Raw genomic sequence first — 21,262 nt, 5'->3', positions numbered from 1 at the left:
CGACCCTTGATCACGACGGTACGACCCCTTGAGCACGACGGTGCAACCCTTGATCACGATGGTACGACCTTTGAGCACGACGGTACACGACCCTTGAGCACGACGGTACACGACCCTTGACCACGACGGTACACGACCCTTGACCACGACGGTACACGACCCTTGACCACGACGGTACACGACCCTTTACCACGACGGTATGACCCTTGACCACGACGACCTAATCTTTAACTCTTTTGGGGTTAGGTCAGAGTTCACGCCATCGTACCCCTGTTGCTGTACCGTCGTACCGTCATGGTGAAGGACCGTGTACCGTGGTGAACCAATCCAATCTGGCCCATTTAAAGGCCAGAGCCTCACCCCCCGCTCCCCCGTTTTCCTTGCCTGTAAACACCACTCCACTTGTATGGCAACACTCACAAGATATTTTATCCCCGGCGAGTTAACGAAAACGGAAACCAAAAATCTGTAATTTTATGATTTATATGATCAAAAGAAATCAACCGGAAATCAATGCAATGTTTTTCTGTATTCTGTAATGCGATACAGCACATTATTTCCCCCCCCGACCCCATGCCTCGAGCCACGAAGTAACCTACCCACCTCCCTACCTCCCTCTACAATGTTACTGATGTAAAAGATTGGTATTTCAAATGTATTTGTAAATTATAATGTTTCGTGATATGGTCCAGTGGTTTGTGTGTGTGTGTGTGTGTGTGTGTGTGTGTGTGTGTGTGTGTGTGTGTGTGTGTGTCTGATCATTTATATATGTCAAGGATTTCATTAACTTCCTGTGAAAGAAGTTTTCGTTTGGAGTCTTGCCAGAGGCGGTTACCTCTCTCTCTCTCTCTCTCTCTCTCTCTCTCTCTCTCTCTCTCTCTCTCTCTCTCTCTCTCTCTCTCTCTCTCTTGAAAATGCCCCCAGAGAATGTCCTTTGAGGCGTTAAGGGCGTTTTCTCAAATCACTCTCTCTGGGGGGGCACGGATGACCAGGTGTGTGTGTGTGTGTGTGTGTGTAGCTCTCCCTTGACTCAGGGGAGGGGTTGGGGGGGGTTTGACTAGGTCAGCTAGGGTCGCCCCCTGATGTGTACAGGGCCCATACCTAGGGCTGGAGATGGGGCCATGGCTGGTATGATATGTACAGGTCCCTGGCGTGAAGTAGACCTTGATATATGGAGCATATTCCCTAAGGGTGAGTGTCAGTGGGGAGGTCTGACATACCCTCCCTGCTGAGGTCTGACACCCTCCCTGCTGACGTCTGACACCCTCCCTGCTGACGTCTGATACCCTCCCTGCTGAGGTCAGGGAGCTGAGGTCTGACATATCCTCCCTGCTGACGTCTGATACCCTCCCTGCTGACGTCTGACATACCCTCCCACAGATGATGAAGGATTGTATTTCAGTGTTACATAATCTTGCTGTATTTAGCATGAAACAGATGATGAAGAATTGTGTTTCAGTGTTACATAATCTTGCTGTATATAGCATGAAAGATGAGGAAGGATTGTATTTCAGTGTTACATAATCTTGCTGTATTTAGCATGAAAGATGATGAAGGGTTGTATTTCAGTGTTACATAATCTTGCTGTATTTAGCATGAAAGAGATGATGAAGAATTGTGTTTCAGTGTTACATAATCTTGCTGTATATAGCATGACACAGATGATGAAGGGTTGTATTTCAGTGTTACATAATCTTGCTGTATTTAGCATAACACAGATGATGAAGAATTATGTTCCTGTGTTACATAATCTTGCGCAGATATACCACAGAAATGTTACACATCACAATAGTAAGAAGAGGATAAGAAAACACTTCAGCGAATGTTACAAAGTAATTTTTTTTTCTTTGTTTTTTTTTTTAAGTCCATGTGAGCTATGGCTGGTCAAGGAGCGTTTGTGATGGGTTTAGGGCCTTCATATACCCTCGTAACAGACGCTCCTGGCGATATACTTACAGATATATATATATATATTCATATTTATATATGTATATCATAATGAAATGCAGTCAAAGGAAAGAAAATAAGATGAGGAACCCATTAGTTTTTAGCCATACATTACAGAGAGAACAGAAGCCCTGGTTGGAAAAGGGGGGTAAATAGCTTACTTTCGTGAACACATTAATGATAGGGTGAACAAAATGATTGAACACGTTAATGATAGGGTGAACAAAATGATGGTTAACACGTTAATGATAGGGTGAACAAAAATGATGGTTAACACAGTAGTTTAACCAATACTCCATGAAATATGGGTTGGTTCGTGAGGGAATAGGTTCAGCACATGTGTTTAGAAACTGTGTTTATTGACATCGGTTTGGGCAGGTGACAGTGCATTAGGAATATGATAAGGTAGGTACCTCACACTTATGAGGTAGGTACCTCACACTTATGAGGTAGGTACCTCACACTTATGAGGTATAGGTACCTCACACTTATGAGGTAGGTACCTCACACTTATGAGGTATAGGTACCTCACACTTATGAGGTAAGTACCTCACACTTATGAGGTAGGTACCTCACACTTATGAGGTATAGGTACCTCACACTTATGAGGTATAGGTACCTCACACTTATGAGGTATAGGTACCTCACACTTATGAGGTATAGGTACCTCACACTTATGAGGTATAGGTACCTCACACTTATGAGGAATAGGTACCTCACACTTATGTGGTAGGTACCTCACACTTATGAGGTATAGGTACCTCACACTTATGAGGTATAGGTACCTCACACTTATGAGGTAGGTACCTCACACTTATGAGGTATAGGTACCTCACACTTATGAGGTATAGGTACCTCACACTTATGAGGTATAGGTACCTCACACTTATGAGGTAGGTACCTCACACTTATGAGGTAGGTACCTCACACTTACGAGGTAGGTACCTCACACTTATGAGGTATAGGTACCTCACACTTATGAGGCAGGACCTCACAATGGTGCCTAGCAGACAGGCGTCAACTTATACACTCGTATTAACAAAATGATATTGACTGTACAGACAATAATAACACACTCATTTTTTTTACACCAATGTCCTTAAATGATAGAGAAAACTACATGAGGGTCTGTGTGTATTGTGTGTGTGTGTGTGTGTGTGTGTGTGTGTGTGTGTGTGTGTATGTGCTATGTGTAGGGTACACATACAGACACACTGTTATAATACACAATACATCATACAATAGTGTGATGGTGTATCAGAGAACCACAACATATGTTCCCTTACGTCCTTACCAGAGTTTCTCTTTGCTCATATATATATATATATATATATATATATATATATATATATATATATATATATATATATATATATATATATATGTTTTTTTTTCGAAGCTTAAGATTAAGCTGAACAAATGCTGGAAAAACTTAGTGAATAAGCTTCAGATATGACAGGGACCTGGTCAAAGAAAACGGGCAGTCGGTAGCCACCTTGATGGCGATCGTAAGGGGGGGTGGGGGTGAGGGTGGCAGGAACTGCCTCCTCTGTTCATGAAGGAGGCAAGTGCCTCGCCTCACGGCCGCGCGACGAGAGGCATCGCGAGGCGAGGCACTTGATGATTTCCCGCGCGGCAGCGCGAAATCTGTGTTAACTTTTGAAAAGAGATTATTTGATCGCACGAAGCCAAAGTATTCGCCAATCCCTGATCTAGTGTGCGGTCAGGGGGGGAGGGGGGAAAGATTGGGTTTCTAATCAGGGCAGTGTGGAATACATAACCAGGTGATTAAGGGGCAAGTGGTATGCATTTACCACCCCTTTGCTGATAGAAGTAATGAGATAATGCTTAATACCATCGCTGACAAGGGATGGAAATTATCTATCGTGAACCCGCGTTAGTTAGATAGATAGATATATATATATTTTTTCTGAGGTATTTTAAAACCAGCATGAAACTTTATGTACACCAGAAGGTCCTGGATTTCCCCCTGTGGACATGGTAGCAGTGACTTACGTATGGTTGAAGTCGTGTGTCGAATATTGGTTTATGAAACTGTCATTTGTTGATTCATTTATGCTCTCCTACTACGAGTTGATCACTATGATGTGTGTCTATCAAATGTGTTTGAGAATTGAACTGATGTACAGAAATTATGTAGCAAAAATATTGAGTGAACTCGTTTTTTTTTTTTTAAATTGGGTTGTTCATCATCTGTCCACTACTTAAAAGAGATTTTGCTGTGGTTATCAGTGGGTTAGGTTAGGTTAAGTGGCTGGGAAGTGTAACCCAGTTATCTTCCTATACACAGTTAAGGGCATGTGTCTCAACCTAACCTGGTATCTAAGCTTATCTTTTTTTTTTGAGCCGGTTCAGCTAATGGTCGTCTTAACTACCTAACATGGTGGTTCTGTGTTTTCATAACTACCTTAGTTTCTCAGGGTGATACACCAGTTCTCAAAAGGCAACCAGATATACATATAGTTTACGTGATATACATTTGGTTGACAGGTTCGTCTGCATATAGTAGTTCTTCACTGCTCGTCCCCCTCCCTACATCTCCCTTGTAGAGGTGTGTGGGGTGACGGTGAGAGGGGGAAACATCTCTCCTAACACACACACACACTAGACACTGGACGAGGTTCATCCTTTGGTTTTGTTATTTGCGACACATGGTCCGCAAGTTCCTCTCGAGGCATCGATGGCCTTGTGAGAGTTTACATGTCTGACGACGTGTGTGTGTGTGTGTGTGGCGATGCTTCTGCTACAATTCCCTACCTGTGGCTTGTACCATCAAGGCTCCGGCCTGTGTGTTTAGGGGACGAAGGTTACAATCTGTACAACAGCTGGTGACAAAAATAACTTTCTGGATTAATTATGGTTCGAGATCTTCAAATGAGAGTGTGTTTATGTTCGAATTGCTCGATGCATTTTGGTAGTAGGTGGTGAGAGTGTGCAGTGCTTGGTGCGTCTTTGGCATTGTTTACGCTTGTGTATCTCCGTTGTTAGAAGCCATCCTCGTCTCGCATTTGGTGAGCTGGTTCCTTATATTATTCCCTCACTCCTATACCTATCTCGATGCCAGCGGATGACCACCATAACTGCAAAACAGATCCCCTCTGCTGGCTAACACGCCTTTGGTGTCTCTCTCATTACCGTCGTGTGAGAGGCAGTGGTTGTATAGTACAAGCAAGACGACCCCCTACTTCCCTTTCCCTTGTTGTTACAACATGAAGACGAGGGATCAGCGCGCAGGGCATCGTGTTTGCCTCGTCATCAGGACGCATTCTCAAAGGGGACCTCTGGCAGTAATCGTACGTTGTCAAAGTGTTGATGGTCTGGTCTTCATGTGTCGTATGGCAAGACACGAGACCGCCTCTCACCAAAGAACCTTTTCTCTTATTCCTCCTAATGAATTATATACGAAGGTAAACCCCCTCGCTTGACGTATCTTCGCTTAAAGTAGCTTTCATTTTAAGGGTAGAAAACAAATGACTTCCATTCTTTGCATATATATACATATATAGACGTGACACACCCCCACCATAACATACTTGGAATTTACGCAACATGTGTATGTATATATATTTTTTTCGTGCCAGAAATGGAAGCTATGTAGCGTGAGTTAGTGACAGGGGATGAGTTAGGTGGCTAGTTGGCGATGCTCCCATGTATGTTTCTTCACTGTTGTTGTGGTTTCACACTGTCACACCTGATCAACAGTGTTCCCATGTAAGTATCTGTATTTAATGGTAGGGTTTTTTTTTTTCACTGCAGACTCGGGGTGGGTGTGTGGGTGTGGCTGGCTTAACACACACCCGGGTCTGGGCGAGACGAAACCCCCAACTTCCTCCAAAAGTAAGACGAAGATCCTGAGTTTCGGGGTTTTGGGGTAAATAGATTTATTTTTTGTGGTCGATGCTCTTTAGTGGTTGTCGCAAGCGCCTGGCTATCTCACTTCATGTTCGCCCCTGACCATCCATGAGTCCTGGTTGGGACGACCGGGATGCAATGTAGGATCAAATTATCGAAGTGCCCCGTCTCGTAGGGGTGAAACTCGTCCCCCACACCTTCCATCATCGTGCTAATGATGTGTTTTGGATGTATCACTTTGCTCTCTGATCTCCGTCGCCGATTTTGAATGTGTTTCTTCCATAGTAGTTGACATACACGTATCGTATTCAAAAGGTTTAGATCTGATAACTGCGCGTTTCGTTTTCTGTTCGCTTTAGGGTATAAGGTCGAGGGGGCTTAGGTCTGGAGTGTATTTTCAGGTATTAGATGCAATTTTGATGGGGGTAAAAGAGCTTTGTATTACGTAGTTCCGTTTATCTGAGGAATTGTGTGTCTGGCAGCGGGGTGTAACTCACATCTCCCAGAACCTGACAGTTGGCCTCCCTCTCTGGATACGTCAATCGTGAAAGGTAATCCGGAGCTTCCAGAAAGTAAAGGGAATTGGGGAAAAGAAATAATTACATTGTGTATTGAGCAGGCTATGATTATATTAACTCGATGCTGACCGCGACGGTACGACCCTTGAGCGCGACGGTACAACCCTTGAGCGCGACGGTACGACCCTTGAGCGCGACGGTACAACCCTTGAGCGCGACGGTACGACCCTTGAGCGCGACGGTACGACCCTTGATCACGACGGTACGACCCGTGATCACGACGGTACGACCCTTGATCGCGACGGTACGACCCTTGGGTTTGATGGCTGGGTTTCGAGCAGCTCTCGTATCTTTTAAACATAATCTAAATGACTTTTTTCTTTGGCGACGTTTTTGACGTACTGTAACACTCTCGTTTGACGTACACTGTTTTCACACTTTGACGTACACTACAGTGTACACTGTCCTTATACTGTTATACATACACTGTATATACACTGTTGCCACACTGTATACTGTTGTCATACTGTTTGACGTACACTGTTGCCACACTGTATACTGTTGTCATACTGTTTGACGTACAATGTTGCCACACTGTATACTGTTGTCATACTGTTTGATGTACACTATTGCCACACTGTATACTGTTGTCATACTGTTTGACGTACACTGTCCCACACTGTATACTATTGTCATACTGTTTAACGTACACTGTTGCCACACTGTATACTGTTGTCATACTGTTTGACGTACACTGTTGCCACATTGTATACTGTTGTCAGAATGTGACTTACACTGTACGTTGTGGTCACAGTGTGACGCGCAGTATCACTACACTGACGAACACTGTTGCTAAACAGACGTACACTGTGTCACGCTGACTTGACGTTCACTGTTTCTGTTGTAACACTTCACTGTTTCCTGTACTTCTGTTGGTACCTTGTACACTGTTGCCACTGTGTTGCAAGTATGGCTGAGATACACTGTTGTCACTGTATCATGCACTGTTGCCATCGTGTATAGCATTCACTGTTGTCAGTATATCATTCACTGTTGCCATCGTGTATAGCTTTCACTGTTGTCAATATATCATGCACTGTTGTCATCGTGTATAGCTTTCACTGTTGTCAGTATATCATGCACTGTGCCATTTCGTATAGCACTTACTGTTGTCACTGTATCATGCACCGTTGCCATCGTGTATAGCACTCGCTGTTGTCACTGTATCATGCACTGTTGCCATCGTGTATAGCACTCACTGTTGTCACTGTATGTATTTTGTATACACTGTTGTCACTGTCGCCAAGGTACACTGCTCGTACTTGGCTGTGCTCAACCTACACTGTTCATGGTTCTGACGTGTTGGTAGCAGTGACAACTTAATGTTTTATTTTTCACCGTTCACTTTTAAGTTTCACATTTATTTCTCACTGTCGCTCCATCACGACATGTACCCCGGTGGCTTTGATAATTAGTTAATCGCCATTGAACCCCAAAGAGGGGGGAGCGGAGAGGGTTGGATTAACCAACCAGCAGCATCATTTTGATACTGGAACCGTACGTATGAATGGTAGTTAAGCAAATGAGTGTGTCTTGCGCTGCTGGTTCTCTATCAGTGTTTCGCTGGACAGTTCCATTAGTGAAGCTTCTTTCATTTCGACCCCGTAGCGGAACATGAACGCTTTCTACATTGGAGATGAATTGACTGACATTGGACGCTGGAAATGGCCCAGTTGTCCATTTCAATGATAAATGATAAGGATGCAAATGGTAGGATTGCGTGATGAAGCACTTTGCTCCTTATCTCGTTATCTCTAAATGTGGTGTGTGTGCTCGTTATCTCTAAATGTGGTGTGTGTGTGTGTGTGTATGTGTTATCAGTCAGTGTATGATCAAGTTAACGGACTGTAATCTGTTGTAGCACAAATATATTTTCTGTGTCACTGAACTGTAATTTCTGACTGTTTGAGAAACATATTTGCTTGTATGTTTTCCCCCCTAAAGGGTAATACGCTAATGTCCAATGTCATGTTTTCTGAAAAGGTTCAATCATAATTAGAATTCATCCTCTCTTTCTTCATGTTATTTTTTCTTTTTACTGTGTTCGACATTTACTTCCGTATTTTCCTGTGTTTTGATCATTTTGTTCACTGCTGACTTCATCGCAATGATTTTGAAGTTCACTTTTTTTTCTTTAGTGGGTTTAGATACATGCAATTTATTTATTTTTTTTGCCGCGTATATCACATTAGACAATTCTATATTGTCATACTGAATAAATATGTTATCTTTACTCTTTGCTTTCATATACATTTGACAGTATAAACATCGGTGTTCTCATTTAGACTGGTGTCATAAACATTAAACTATACAAACTGTATTTTCCTGTATTTTGTCTCTCTCTCTCTCTCTCTCTCTCTCTCTCTCTCTCTCTAACTTAATATATCGTACAACAGCAGAAAAGCCGGGGACAACACAGCCGGGATAGCCTTACCAATATATATATATATAGATATAGATGTTCATAGATATGCCTCACCACACTTGCCACATTCTTCCCCTCCAATCTCCAGTCAAATCATTTCCTTTTTCTATCACTACGTAGACAGAGATACACAAATCACAAGAACTCTCAATTACTGTTAAGTGTCATATAGGAACATTGTATGGGCCAAACATATAGCAAAATACATTTTTACTCACTTCTTTTTTTCGTTTTTCCATTTTCAAAATTATACACTGAAGGTCCTTTCGTCTCTTTATCTTATCTACTCAGTCTTCCTTTGCTGTCTTCTTTATCACTCGTTATCTCATCCAGTGTTTACTCTAAGCCAACGCAGAGACTTGGGTTTCTATAGACGAATTCCACTGTTGGTACTCACAACCTCGATATAATGTTACGAACTGAACCAGTGTAGCCATCAGGGTGTTAGAAGCGCGTAGCAACAAGCAGAAGGAGCGCCAGATGAACACATTGTGAACAGAGGAACACATTGTGAACAGAGGAACACACTGTGAACAGAGGAACACACTGTGAACAGTGGAACACACTGTGAACAGAGGAACACACTGTGAACAGAGGAACACACTGTGAACAGTGGAACACACTGTGAACAGTGGAACACACTGTGAACAGAGGAACACACTGTGAACAGAGGAACACAGTGTGAACAGTGGAACACACTGTGAACAGAGGAACACACTGTGAACAGTGGAACACACTGTGAACAGTGGAACACACTGTGAACAGTGGAACACACTGTGAACAGTGGAACACACTGTGAACAGAGGAACACACTGTGAACAGTGGAACACACTGTGAACAGAGGAACACACTGTGAACAGTGGAACACACTGTGAACAGTGGAACACAGTGTGAACGGATGAAGCTTGAGTTACGTGGTAGAGTGAGGGGTGAGGAGAGGGGGGGGGGGGGAGAGGGGGGGATGAGACAGTAGACTTCACAGAGACGCGTTTGACTCGAAGATTTGACCCAGCTGACTTCACCAAAAGCCTCAGACAGAGCTCATAAGATATCCAATTACCCATACCGTATCTCACACACACACACACACACACACACTCACACACTCACACACACACACTCACACACTCACACACTCACTCACTCACACACTCACACACTGACACACTCACTCCTTCCTCGTTTGAGGGAGGAAACAGTCAAAAAATGGCGTGCATGGTTCGCCACACCGTTTCTACCACGTCCCTCCCGTTGTACGTGCCTCACGTGTGGGTGATGTTTGACCTCACCAAGATGTTCATCTCCCCAACAGTCTTCTTCTCTCCTCCCCGCCCCGCCCGAGGCTGGGGAGAGACTTTACTGAGCGTGTGTGAGGAGTGTATTTGTGAGGTGAAGGTGGTGGGTGATGTGTTTCCTCACCTCCATCATAATGTCCTCTGGCAGGAATGTAGAAAGACCTGTTGGGAGGAGGTAACGTCTCTGTGGTCGTAGGGGAGCAGGGTCGTGGTGGGGAGAGGAGGGAAAGTTGGTGGTGATGGAGTAGGATCGTGGTGGAGCAGGGTAATGTTGGAGGAGGTTGGTAGGATGGTGATGGAGAAGGAGGGTGATTGTGCTGCTGGAGGAGCAGGCTGAGGGTGTTGGAGGCTAGTGCTGGTGCTGGAGCAAGGATGGAGAGTGTTGGTGATGCTGGAGGAGCAGGCTGAGGGTGTTGGAGGCTGGTGGCGGGTGCTGGAGCAAAGATGGAGAGTGGTGGTGATGCTGGTGGAGCTTGGAGCAGGATAGTGCTGGAGCGAGGCGACAGAAGCGTTGGGGTCACATGGACTGTATAGCGAGCGAGCATGTTGGGGCGTTTCCTTCGTCGTACACACTTCGATGGGAGTTCGAACCCGCTTCTCGTGGTGGCGGAGCGCGCACCACACCACACCACCTCTCAGACGGTGGCGTACAGGCGTCGGTTCAGTCAGGGAAGTAGCTTGGTTAAGAAGCGCCTTGATTCTTTCGTCTGGCCTTCGTGCAGGGGCGTCCCTCACGCCCTTAGGGAAAGGTCCGAACGATCAGGAAGGAAGCCAGACTGAGGATCGTCCAGGTGGTCGACAGCTGACATCCTGCCAAGACGAGACTGGGTTAAGACAGGGACAACTAAGGAACGGTTTTGGTCGAGGATAAGGCCAGTGTTCTGAGGATTTTCGCCTTAAGAACATGTGGGCCACAGATGGACCTTACACCGTGTGTGTGTGTGTGTGTGTGTGTGTGTCTGTAGATGTGAGGATAAATACACATTAGTCTCAGAAACAGTGAGAATTACGGCAATTAAGATTAGTATGATATTTATCTAGAAACAAATGATTATATTCTTCACCAACCACCACAACCACGACCTCCACCACCACGTGCCCCCACCACGTGCAGGTTTGTGAACACGTGGTGAAGCTCCTGATGTAGCCAGTTTCTTTGTAAGCTCCAGGGACGTCCCTAAATGACTCATGTCCTCTGAGATTTCCATCCTGACGAAGCTACGTCAGCAGTGCTCATATTTCGGAGACGGACGACTTCCCAGCCCTTACCTCCAGCTACTCATCGATCTCTTTATTATCTCAAGGGCGTCCCAAGGGCCTCAGGAAGGGGCCCTTGCAAGGGGACTTCGTGGGGCGTCCCAGGGGCCTCTGAAAAGGGCCCTTGCAAGGGGACTTCATAGGGCGTTTCAAGGGCCTCTAGAAAGGGTCCTTGCAAGGGGACTTGATGGGGCGTCCCAAGGGCCTCTAGAAAGGTCCTTGCAAGGGGACTTCATAGGGCGTTTCAAGGGCCTCTAGAAAGGGTCCTTGCAAGGGGACTTGATGGGGCGTCCCAAGGGCTCTGGAAGGGGCCCTTGCAAGGGGACTTCATAGGGCGTTTCAAGGGCCTCTAGAAAGGTCCTTGCAAGGGGACTTCGTGGGGCGTCCCAAGGGCTCTGGAAGGGGCCCTTGCAAGGGGACTTCATAGGGCGTTTCAAGGGCCTCTAGAAAGGTCCTTGCAAGGGGACTTCATAGGGCGTTTCAAGGGCCTCTAGAAAGGTCCTTGCAAGGGGACTTCATAGGGCGTTTCAAGGGCCTCTAGAAAGGTCCTTGCAAGGGGACTTCATAGGGCGTTTCAAGGGCCTCTAGAAAGGGCCCTTGCAAGGGGACTTCATAGGGCGTTTCAAGGGCCTCTAGAAAGGTCCTTGCAAGGGGACTTCATAGGGCGTTTCAAGGGCCTCTAGAAAGGTCCTTGCAAGGGGACTTCATAGGGCGTTTCAAGGGCCTCTAGAAAGGGCCCTTGCAAGGGGACTTCATAGGGCGTTTCAAGGGCCTCTAGAAAGGTCCTTGCAAGGGGACTTCGTGGGGCGTCCCAAGGGCTCTGGAAGGGGCCCTTGCAAGGGGACTTCATAGGGCGTTTCAAGGGCCTCTAGAAAGGGCCCTTGCAAGGGGACTTCATAGGGCGTTTCAAGGGCCTCTAGAAAGGTCCTTGCAAGGGGACTTCATAGGGCGTTTCAAGGGCCTCTAGAAAGGTCCTTGCAAGGGGACTTCATAGGGCGTTTCAAGGGCCTCTAGAAAGGGCCCTTGCAAGGGGACTTCATAGGGCGTTTCAAGGGCCTCTAGAAAGGTCCTTGCAAGGGGACTTCATAGGGCGTTTCAAGGGCCTCTAGAAAGGTCCTTGCAAGGGGACTTCATAGGGCGTTTCAAGGGCCTCTAGAAAGGGCCCTTGCAAGGGGACTTCATAGGGCGTTTCAAGGGCCTCTAGAAAGGGCCCTTGCAAGGGGACTTCGTGGGGCGTCCCAAGGGCCTCTAGAAAGGTCCTTGCAAGGGGACTTCATAGGGCGTTTCAAGGGCCTCTAGAAAGGGCCCTTGCAAGGGGACTTCATAGGGCGTTTCAAGGGCCTCTAGAAAGGTCCTTGCAAGGGGACTTCATAGGGCGTTTCAAGGGCCTCTAGAAAGGTCCTTGCAAGGGGACTTCATAGGGCGTTTCAAGGGCCTCTAGAAAGGTCCTTGCAAGGGGACTTCATAGGGCGTTTCAAGGGCCTCTAGAAAGGTCCTTGCAAGGGGACTTCGTGGGGCGTCCCAAGGGCTCTGGAAGGGGCCCTTGCAAGGGGACTTCATAGGGCGTTTCAAGGGCCTCTAGAAAGGTCCTTGCAAGGGGACTTCATAGGGCGTTTCAAGGGCCTCTAGAAAGGTCCTTGCAAGGGGACTTCATAGGGCGTTTCAAGGGCCTCTAGAAAGGTCCTTGCAAGGGGACTTCGTGGGGCGTCCCAAGGGCTCTGGAAGGGGCCCTTGCAAGGGGACTTCATAGGGCGTTTCAAGGGCCTCTAGAAAGGTCCTTGCAAGGGGACTTCATAGGGCGTTTCAAGGGCCTCTAGAAAGGGCCCTTGCAAGGGGACTTCGTGGGGCGTCCCAAGGGCCTCTAGAAAGGGCCCTTGCAAGGGGACTTCATAGGGCGTTTCAAGGGCCTCTAGAAAGGGCCCTTGCAAGGGGACTTCATAGGGCGTTTCAAGGGCCTCTAGAAAGGGCCCTTGCAAGGGGACTTCATAGGGCGTTTCAAGGGCCTCTAGAAAGGTCCTTGCAAGGGGACTTCATAGGGCGTTTCAAGGGCCTCTAGAAAGGTCCTTGCAAGGGGACTTCATAGGGCGTTTCAAGGGCCTCTAGAAAGGTCCTTGCAAGGGGACTTCGTGGGGCGTCCCAAGGGCCTCTAGAAAGGGCCCTTGCATGGGGACTTCATAGGGCGTTTCAAGGGCCTCTAGAAAGGTCCTTGCAAGGGGACTTCATAGGGCGTTTCAAGGGCCTCTAGAAAGGGTCCTTGCAAGGGGACTTGATGGGGCGTCCCAAGGGCTCTGGAAGGGGCCCTTGCAAGGGGACTTGATAGGGCGTCTCAAGGGCCTCTAGAAAGGGCCCTTGCAAGGGGACTTCATAGGGCGTTTCAAGGGCCTCTAGAAAGGGCCCTTGCAAGGGGACTTCGTGGGGCGTCCCAAGGGCCTCTAGAAAGGTCCTTGCAAGGGGACTTCATAGGGCGTTTCAAGGGCCTCTAGAAAGGTCCTTGCAAGGGGACTTCGTGGGGCGTCCCAAGGGCCTCTAGAAAGGGCCCTTGCAAGGGGACTTCATAGGGCGTTTCAAGGGCCTCTAGAAAGGGCCCTTGCAAGGGGACTTCATAGGGCGTTTCAAGGGCCTCTAGAAAGGTCCTTGCAAGGGGACTTCATAGGGCGTTTCAAGGGCCTCTAGAAAGGTCCTTGCAAGGGGACTTCATAGGGCGTTTCAAGGGCCTCTAGAAAGGTCCTTGCAAGGGGACTTCATAGGGCGTTTCAAGGGCCTCTAGAAAGGTCCTTGCAAGGGGACTTCATAGGGCGTTTCAAGGGCCTCTAGAAAGGGCCCTTGCAAGGGGACTTCATAGGGCGTTTCAAGGGCCTCTAGAAAGGGCCCTTGCAAGGGGACTTCATAGGGCGTTTCAAGGGCCTCTAGAAAGGGCCCTTGCAAGGGGACTTCATAGGGCGTTTCAAGGGCCTCTAGAAAGGGCCCTTGCAAGGGGACTTCGTGGGGCGTCCCAAGGGCCTCTAGAAAGGGCCCTTGCAAGGGGACTTCGTGGGGCGTCCCAAGGGCTCTGGAAGGGGCCCTTGCAAGGGGACTTCGTGGGGCGTCCCAAGGGCCTCTAGAAAGGTCCTTGCAAGGGGACTTCATAGGGCGTTTCAAGGGCCTCTAGAAAGGTCCTTGCAAGGGGACTTCATAGGGCGTTTCAAGGGCCTCTAGAAAGGTCATTACATACAGTGATTTGATTACATTACATACAATGATTTGATTACATTACATTCATTCTCTGATTACATTACATACAATGATTTGATTACATCACATACATTCTCTGATTACATTACATACAGTGATTTGATTACATCACATACCTTCTCTGATTACATTACATACAGTGATTTGATTACATCACATACATTCTCTGATTACATTACATACAGTGATTTGATTACATTACATTCATTCACTGATTACATTACATACAGTGATTTGATTACATCACATACCTTCTCTGATTACATTACATACAGTGATTTGATTACATCACATACATTCTCTGATTACATTGTATACAATGATATGATTACATTACTTCCATTCTCTGATTACATATTACATATTACATTTACAAGTACATTCTTTCATACTTCGTATAGAATATAGTAGACTTGATTTACCGTAAATTAAGGAAGAGATACTGAGTCCACCTTTCCCACAGGTAAAGAGAATTTTAACATCTACCAGCGCCAGCGGGTTGAAATGTCGTATATAAGAGTTTATGTAAATGATTTATGCACGTCTCGTGTACCTCACTTGACATGCAATACAGACAGATATACCTCCACAAAACTCTTGGAAAAAGCGTTTGTGTCGAAACAATAAGTCCCTGGGAAAGGTTAGTGTTAATAGTGGAACACGCCTTTTGGAGACGACACCAAATCTAAGTGCTCATGTTAACATTTGCCTACACTGTAGTTAACATCTCCTTTTTCTCTTTTTTTTTTTTTTACCGTGTCTACCTGTGGTATACGTCTGTAATGCATCGTGATGGAATTTTTCTCTTGGTCTCTTAATGAGAGAAACTTTTTTTGGGGTCGAGGTAAACTTGTGGAATGTCTTTGAATGTCTGAGCATTCATGATGGTGGCTTTGTGAACTGACATGGTTTAGACAACACGAAATAGCAATCAGATTGTCGAATCGTCTCTATTATTGTATATTAGGAGCGTCCCTCACTATCATTATATAGGAAGACCATCATTGTGTACACCAGAGACCATCACACACACACACACACACACACACACACACACACACAGTCCCTCGAGACATTATTAATGATTCGGTCGTTAAGGCTTGGGAGAAACAAGAGCTTTAAGAATGAACCAGGTGAACTTTGATTACAGGTGCGTCACGACATGAGATAGATAGATAGACAGATAGACAGTGTACGTGTATGACACATGTACGTTTATTATTATTATTATTATTATTATTATTATTATTATTATTATCATAACGAAGGTCTTATGCTCCCGTATGGACCAGGCCACCTTCATTAGCATAGCGCTCAAGTTACTCAATTAGCTCGTTTCGTACATTAAATCCTTGGCTTTGTTATACAACCCAACCACCAAGATCTACCAACCTTCCCAGACACAGGGATCAGTTAATTGAATTTACTGACGGGTTTAATATCTGGGGGATTTTGTATGGACGTCACCTACCTCTTTACGAACTCGAGAGACGTATGTCTGGTATGCCTCAATATGGATCAGTAACTCGAGAAAGGGAATATAGTGTTAAAGGAACGGCTGTTCACATATTCATTCCAGCACATTAATCTGTCAGTCAGCGCTGAGAATTATCCTAAAAATAGCTATGATTGTAGTCTGATGTTTGATTCAGGGGCATGAGTTTTTGGGTTGAGTTTTAGAATGAGGAATATCGTACAAAACTTGGTATCAGATAATGACTCGATCATTGATCCTCTGTCGAACCCCTGGAGGTTCAGTCGTGTGCTAGAACCTATATGAAGAGGTTTGGATACCATTGTACTCACCGGGAGGAGTGGGTTGAACCTATTAACGAAACACTGAAAGTTTTTCGTGCTATTTCTGTAGGATTGATGGATGGCTTTGTGGTGACCTCTGTTGGCGAAATGGAGAGGTTTTACACCCATGTAATTATTCGTTGGCATCAAGAGTTTCTTCCAGTCTACTTACAAGATGTTTTGACGTCAATGTCTTAATAGATTTTGAGATTTGATTTGTAACTTCCAAATGCAGTTTAGTTCGTCTTTTGAATCTTTAGCAGAAGCATTGGATGCCGATATTTTTGACGATCATATTGGCAGCTTTGTGAAATGGGTCCATAAGTCATGGTTTCAAAGGCTGAGTTCTCAGACTGTGATGAGATAAAGTTTTAACTTAGTAAGGTAGCAGTGAGATAAGAGATTAGATAAAGATTTGCCTTACTAAGGCAGCAGTGAGATAAGAGATTAGGTAAAACTTTACCTTAGTAAGGTAGCAAGGAATCAAGAGACTAAAGTTTTAACTTAGTAAGGTAGCAGTGAGATAAGAGATTAGATAAAGATTTACCTTAGTAAGGTACCAATGAATCAAGAGACTAAAGTTTTAACTTAGTAAGGTAGCAGTGAGATAAGAGATTAGAGAAAGATTTACCTTAGTAAAGTAGCAGTGAGACAAGAGATTAAAGATTTACTCTAGTGAGGCAGCAGTGAGATAAGAGATTAGATAAAGTTATACTCTATTGAGGTAGCAGTGAGACAGGAGATGATAATCACCACTGGATGGATTCACTTCTCTCAGCGTTTGGACATGTGTCATCTTCGGGAGAAAGCGACACACTGGTGTCCCACGCGGGGGGGCTGGGTTCTACATGGGGCTGTTGGGTCAAGCCCCCTCGCCCCACTGGTCGAGGACGACCTGGCTTGCGAGAGGAGGAGGATGAGGACGACCAGATCCAACAACAGTTGACTATGACCCCTAGTGTGAGACACGTCTGCGCCATGTCCTACGGACGAAAGCGACTTTCTAAATGGTGAGAATTCGAATCCTGATTAACCGGTCGTGTCTCACTGTTACCACCGTGTGTCTGGATGACCCTGTGTGGGGGGACGACCCCTTACCTCCTGAGGCGTACTGGTGACCCTTGAGGGGGACGACCCCCTTACCTCCTGAGGCGTACTGGTGACCCTTGAAGGAGGACCTCCCTCTTACCTCCTGAGGCGTACTGGTGACCCTTGAAGGGGGATCTCCCTTACCTCCTGAGGCGTACTGGTGACCCTTGAGGTGGACGACCCCCTTACCTCCTGAGTACTGGTGACCCTTGAAGGGGGATCTCCCTTACCTCCTGAGGCGTACTGGTGACCCTTGAAGGGGGACCTCCCTTACCTCCTGAGGCGTACTGATGACCCTTGAAGGTGGACCTGCCTTACCTCCTGAGGCGCACTGGTGACCCTTGAAGGTGGACCTGCCTTACCTCCTGAGGCGTACTGGTGACCCTTGAAGGGGGACCTCCCTTACCTCCTGAGGCGTACTGGTGACCCTTGAAGGGGGACCTCCCTTACCTCCTGAGGCTTACTGGTGACCCTTGAAGGGGGACCTCCCTTACCTCCTGAGGCGTACTGGTGACCCTTGAAGGTGGACCTCCCTTACCTCCTGAGGCGTACTGGTGACCCTTGAAGGGGGACCTCCCTTACCTCCTGAGGCGTACTGGTGACCCTTGAAGGGGGACCTCCCTTACCTCCTGAGGCGTACTGGTGGTTGAAGGCGGCGCTGGAAGCGGGGTCAAGGTATATATCCTTCGTGTCCGTGGTCGTGTGACCCCCCACTAGCGCCCGGCAGATGACCCGGGCCAGGTTACCGTGGAAGTATTCCGGGGCGATCCAGCGAAGGCCCACCGTCGAAGTGACCCTCCCGCGATGGTCTTCGAAGTCAGGGAACCGAACCACGTCCAGCTCCCTCACCTGTGTGAGAGGGGAAGGAAGAAGACCACGTTTAACGAAGGTGTGGTGGTGTGGTAGGGGGAGGTTTTGTGCTGTGCCTCCTACTGCTGTTTCGAGGCTGCGCTCCGTTCAGGAGCAGAGGAGTTAGGGACCCTTTAGAAACGAGAAGTGCCTCGAAGAGATTCGACCCATTTTCGTCAGTTGATGAGACACATAGCCTAACAGGTCACTCACTACTCGTCAATAAGTTACGTAACTCGCAGTACTTGTCACTTCTGGGTGGCGGGTAACTCATCAGCTCGTGGGTAACTCGCCATGAAAAGAGGTAACTTAGCTACTCGCGGGGTAACTCACGAACAGCAGGGATAACTCACCAACAGCAGGAGTAACTCACCAACAACTTGGGTAACTCACCAACAACTGGGGTAACTCACCAACAGTAGGGGTAACTCACTAACAGCAGGGGTAACTCACCAACAACTGGGGTAACTCACCAACAATAAGGACAACAGCAAGGGTAACTCACCAACAGTAGGGGTAACTCACCAACAACAGAGGTAACTCACCAACAGCAGGGGTAACTCACCAACAACAGAGGTAACTCACCAACAGTAGGGATAACTCACCAACAGCAGGGGTAACTCACCAACAACTTGGGTAACTCACCAACAACTTGGGTAACTCACCAACAACTGGGGCAACTCACCAACAGTAGGGGTAACTCACTAACAACAGGGGTAACTCACCAACAGTGTAACTCACCAACAGTGTAACTCACCAACAGTGTAACTCACCAACAGCACGGGTAACTCACCAACAGTAAGGGGTAACTCACCAACAGCAAGGGGTAACTCACCAACAGTAAGGGGTAACTCACCAACAGTGTAACTCACCAACAGTGTAACTCACCAACAGGGTAACTCACCAACAACTGGGGTAACTCACTAACAATAGGGATAACTCACCAACAGTGTAACTCACCAACAGTAAGGGGTAAGCACTCACCTCTCTACCGTTGATTTCCCACAACAGGTGGGACCTTGGCTTGGCCCCCCTTGCGGTACAGTTTAGCTGTACCGTCTCGCCAGCACGGTACGTAGCTGGATGTCGATGTTCCCATGAATGAATTTCAACTTGTTTGGGCGGTACTGTAAACAATACAGCACCAGGGATTACGTACAACGTCACATAGTGAAGTTACAACACTGTATTAGTACGCTGTAACACAGGTGTGTGTGTGTGTGTGTCTCATTAGCTCCTATCGTATACTTCATTCATGGAATATGTATCGATAATTTTTTGATATATTGAATTACATTCAGGGATATTTTATGAGATTGTAGCTATTGTTTATGATATATGTATTTACCTGTATTTGGGGGGTAATTGGCTGTAACGAGTGTGTGTGTGTATGTATGTGTGTGTGACGTGTGTGTGTGTGTGTGTGTGTGTGTGTGTGTAGATTTTTCCTGGTATATAAGATGACCAGTTGTGTAATGTCTTCATTAACAGAAGGCTTTTAAAATGCTGGAGATATAGCGACATATCTTGGGGAAATGTGTGAACAGTTTATCGAATGTAATTCGAAGTGAGAATACATATATGGAGTGATCTATTGTGTTCTAAGATTGTGGTCGTGATCAATTAGTTGAAATAGAATATGAACATTCGTTAGACGTTTAATTATAATAGAATACATACTCAATAATTTTAAGCCATAATAATACGAAAAGTGATATATATATATATATACAGTTAAAGTTTGATGAGCAGTGACTTCAAGCAATATAATCGTTGGTCGATTACAATAGAAAATGAAATGTGGATAGATTTAAGATGTAGAGAGATGGAACTTCATTATTGCCCATCAGTTAATGATAGTACACAGGAAGGTTGTGAATTATGAGACGTTATGTGTATGAATACTATAATGTATAAATCCTCATACCCCTTCAATGAATCACAATTTGCATATGGCCAGTTTGTATCATGGATGATGTAGGATGTATCTGGGTACTGCATTATGATCGTATATCCTCTGGGTTTTTTTTGGGTCATGGATGAAAAGCTGAGAAAAAAAACATGGGTTCCAAAACAGACCCTTGTGGCACCTCGCTGACGTAGGTATCACCGCGTGGTGTGTGTGTGGTAGTGATTTGAGCGAGAGGCAGTAACTGGTGGTTAGTGCTATGATCCAATGATGTTGTTCGCTGTGTGGACCCGTGTGGATGACCCGCTGAAGGAAACAAGCCATGGTGACACTGTGGTGGACCACTGGTTGATAATGGTAGTGTGGTGTACCACTGAGTATGAATGATAGTGTGGCGTACCACTGGTGATAATGGTAGTGTGGCATACCACTGGTGATAATGGTAATGTGGCGTCCCACTGGTGATAAATGGTAGTGTGGTGTCCCACTGGTGATAATGGTAGTGTGGCGTACCACTGGTGATAAATGGTAGTGTGGTGTCCCACTGGTGATAATGGTAGTGTGGCATACCACTGGTGATAATGGTAATGTGGTGTCCCACTGGTGATAATGGTAGTGTGGCGTCCCACTGGTGATAATGGTAGTGTGGCATACCACTGGTGATAATGGTAGTGTGGCGTACCACTGGTGATAATGGTAGTGTGGCGTCCCACTGGTGATAAATGGTAGTGTGGCGTCCCACTGGTGATAATGGTAGTGTGGCATACCACTGGTGATAAATGGTAGTGTGGCGTCCCACTGGTGATAAATGGTAGTGTGGCGTCCCACTGATGATAAATGGTAGTGTGGTGTCCCACTGGTGATAAATGGTAGTGTGGCGTCCCACTGATGATAAATGGTAGTGTGGTGTACCACTGGTGATAATGGTAGTGTGGCGTCCCACTGGTGATAAATGGTAGTGTGGCGTCCCACTGGTGATAATGGTAGTGTGGCGTCCCACTGGTGATAATGG

The 21,262-nt window shown here is 46.3% G+C and overlaps 1 protein-coding gene and 1 long non-coding RNA gene across 2 annotated transcripts in view; one reads left to right on the top strand and one right to left on the bottom strand.

Moving 5' to 3' along the window:
• LOC139764826 (uncharacterized) overlaps positions 1-21,262 on the top strand; it is a 735,103-nt gene that overhangs the window by 304,877 nt on the left and 408,964 nt on the right. The window lies entirely within an intron of this gene.
• The window catches only part of LOC139764823 (uncharacterized), a 399,407-nt gene continuing 381,457 nt past the window's right edge, over positions 3,313-21,262 (bottom strand). Inside the window, exons 6-8 of the mRNA XM_071691794.1 lie at positions 19,326-19,468; positions 18,119-18,341; positions 3,313-10,928 (exon numbers count right to left, since the gene is read on the bottom strand). Coding sequence (XP_071547895.1) covers positions 10,858-10,928; positions 18,119-18,341; positions 19,326-19,468 — 437 coding nt within the window. The 3' untranslated portion in view covers positions 3,313-10,857. The remainder of the gene's footprint in view (positions 10,929-18,118; positions 18,342-19,325; positions 19,469-21,262) is intronic.

This window comes from Panulirus ornatus, chromosome 51 (assembly GCF_036320965.1).
Source record: "Panulirus ornatus isolate Po-2019 chromosome 51, ASM3632096v1, whole genome shotgun sequence".
Lineage (NCBI taxonomy): Eukaryota > Metazoa > Arthropoda > Malacostraca > Decapoda > Palinuridae > Panulirus > Panulirus ornatus.
The sequence above is the reverse complement of the archived record's forward strand: the minus strand, read 5'-3'. Positions and strand labels throughout refer to the sequence as shown.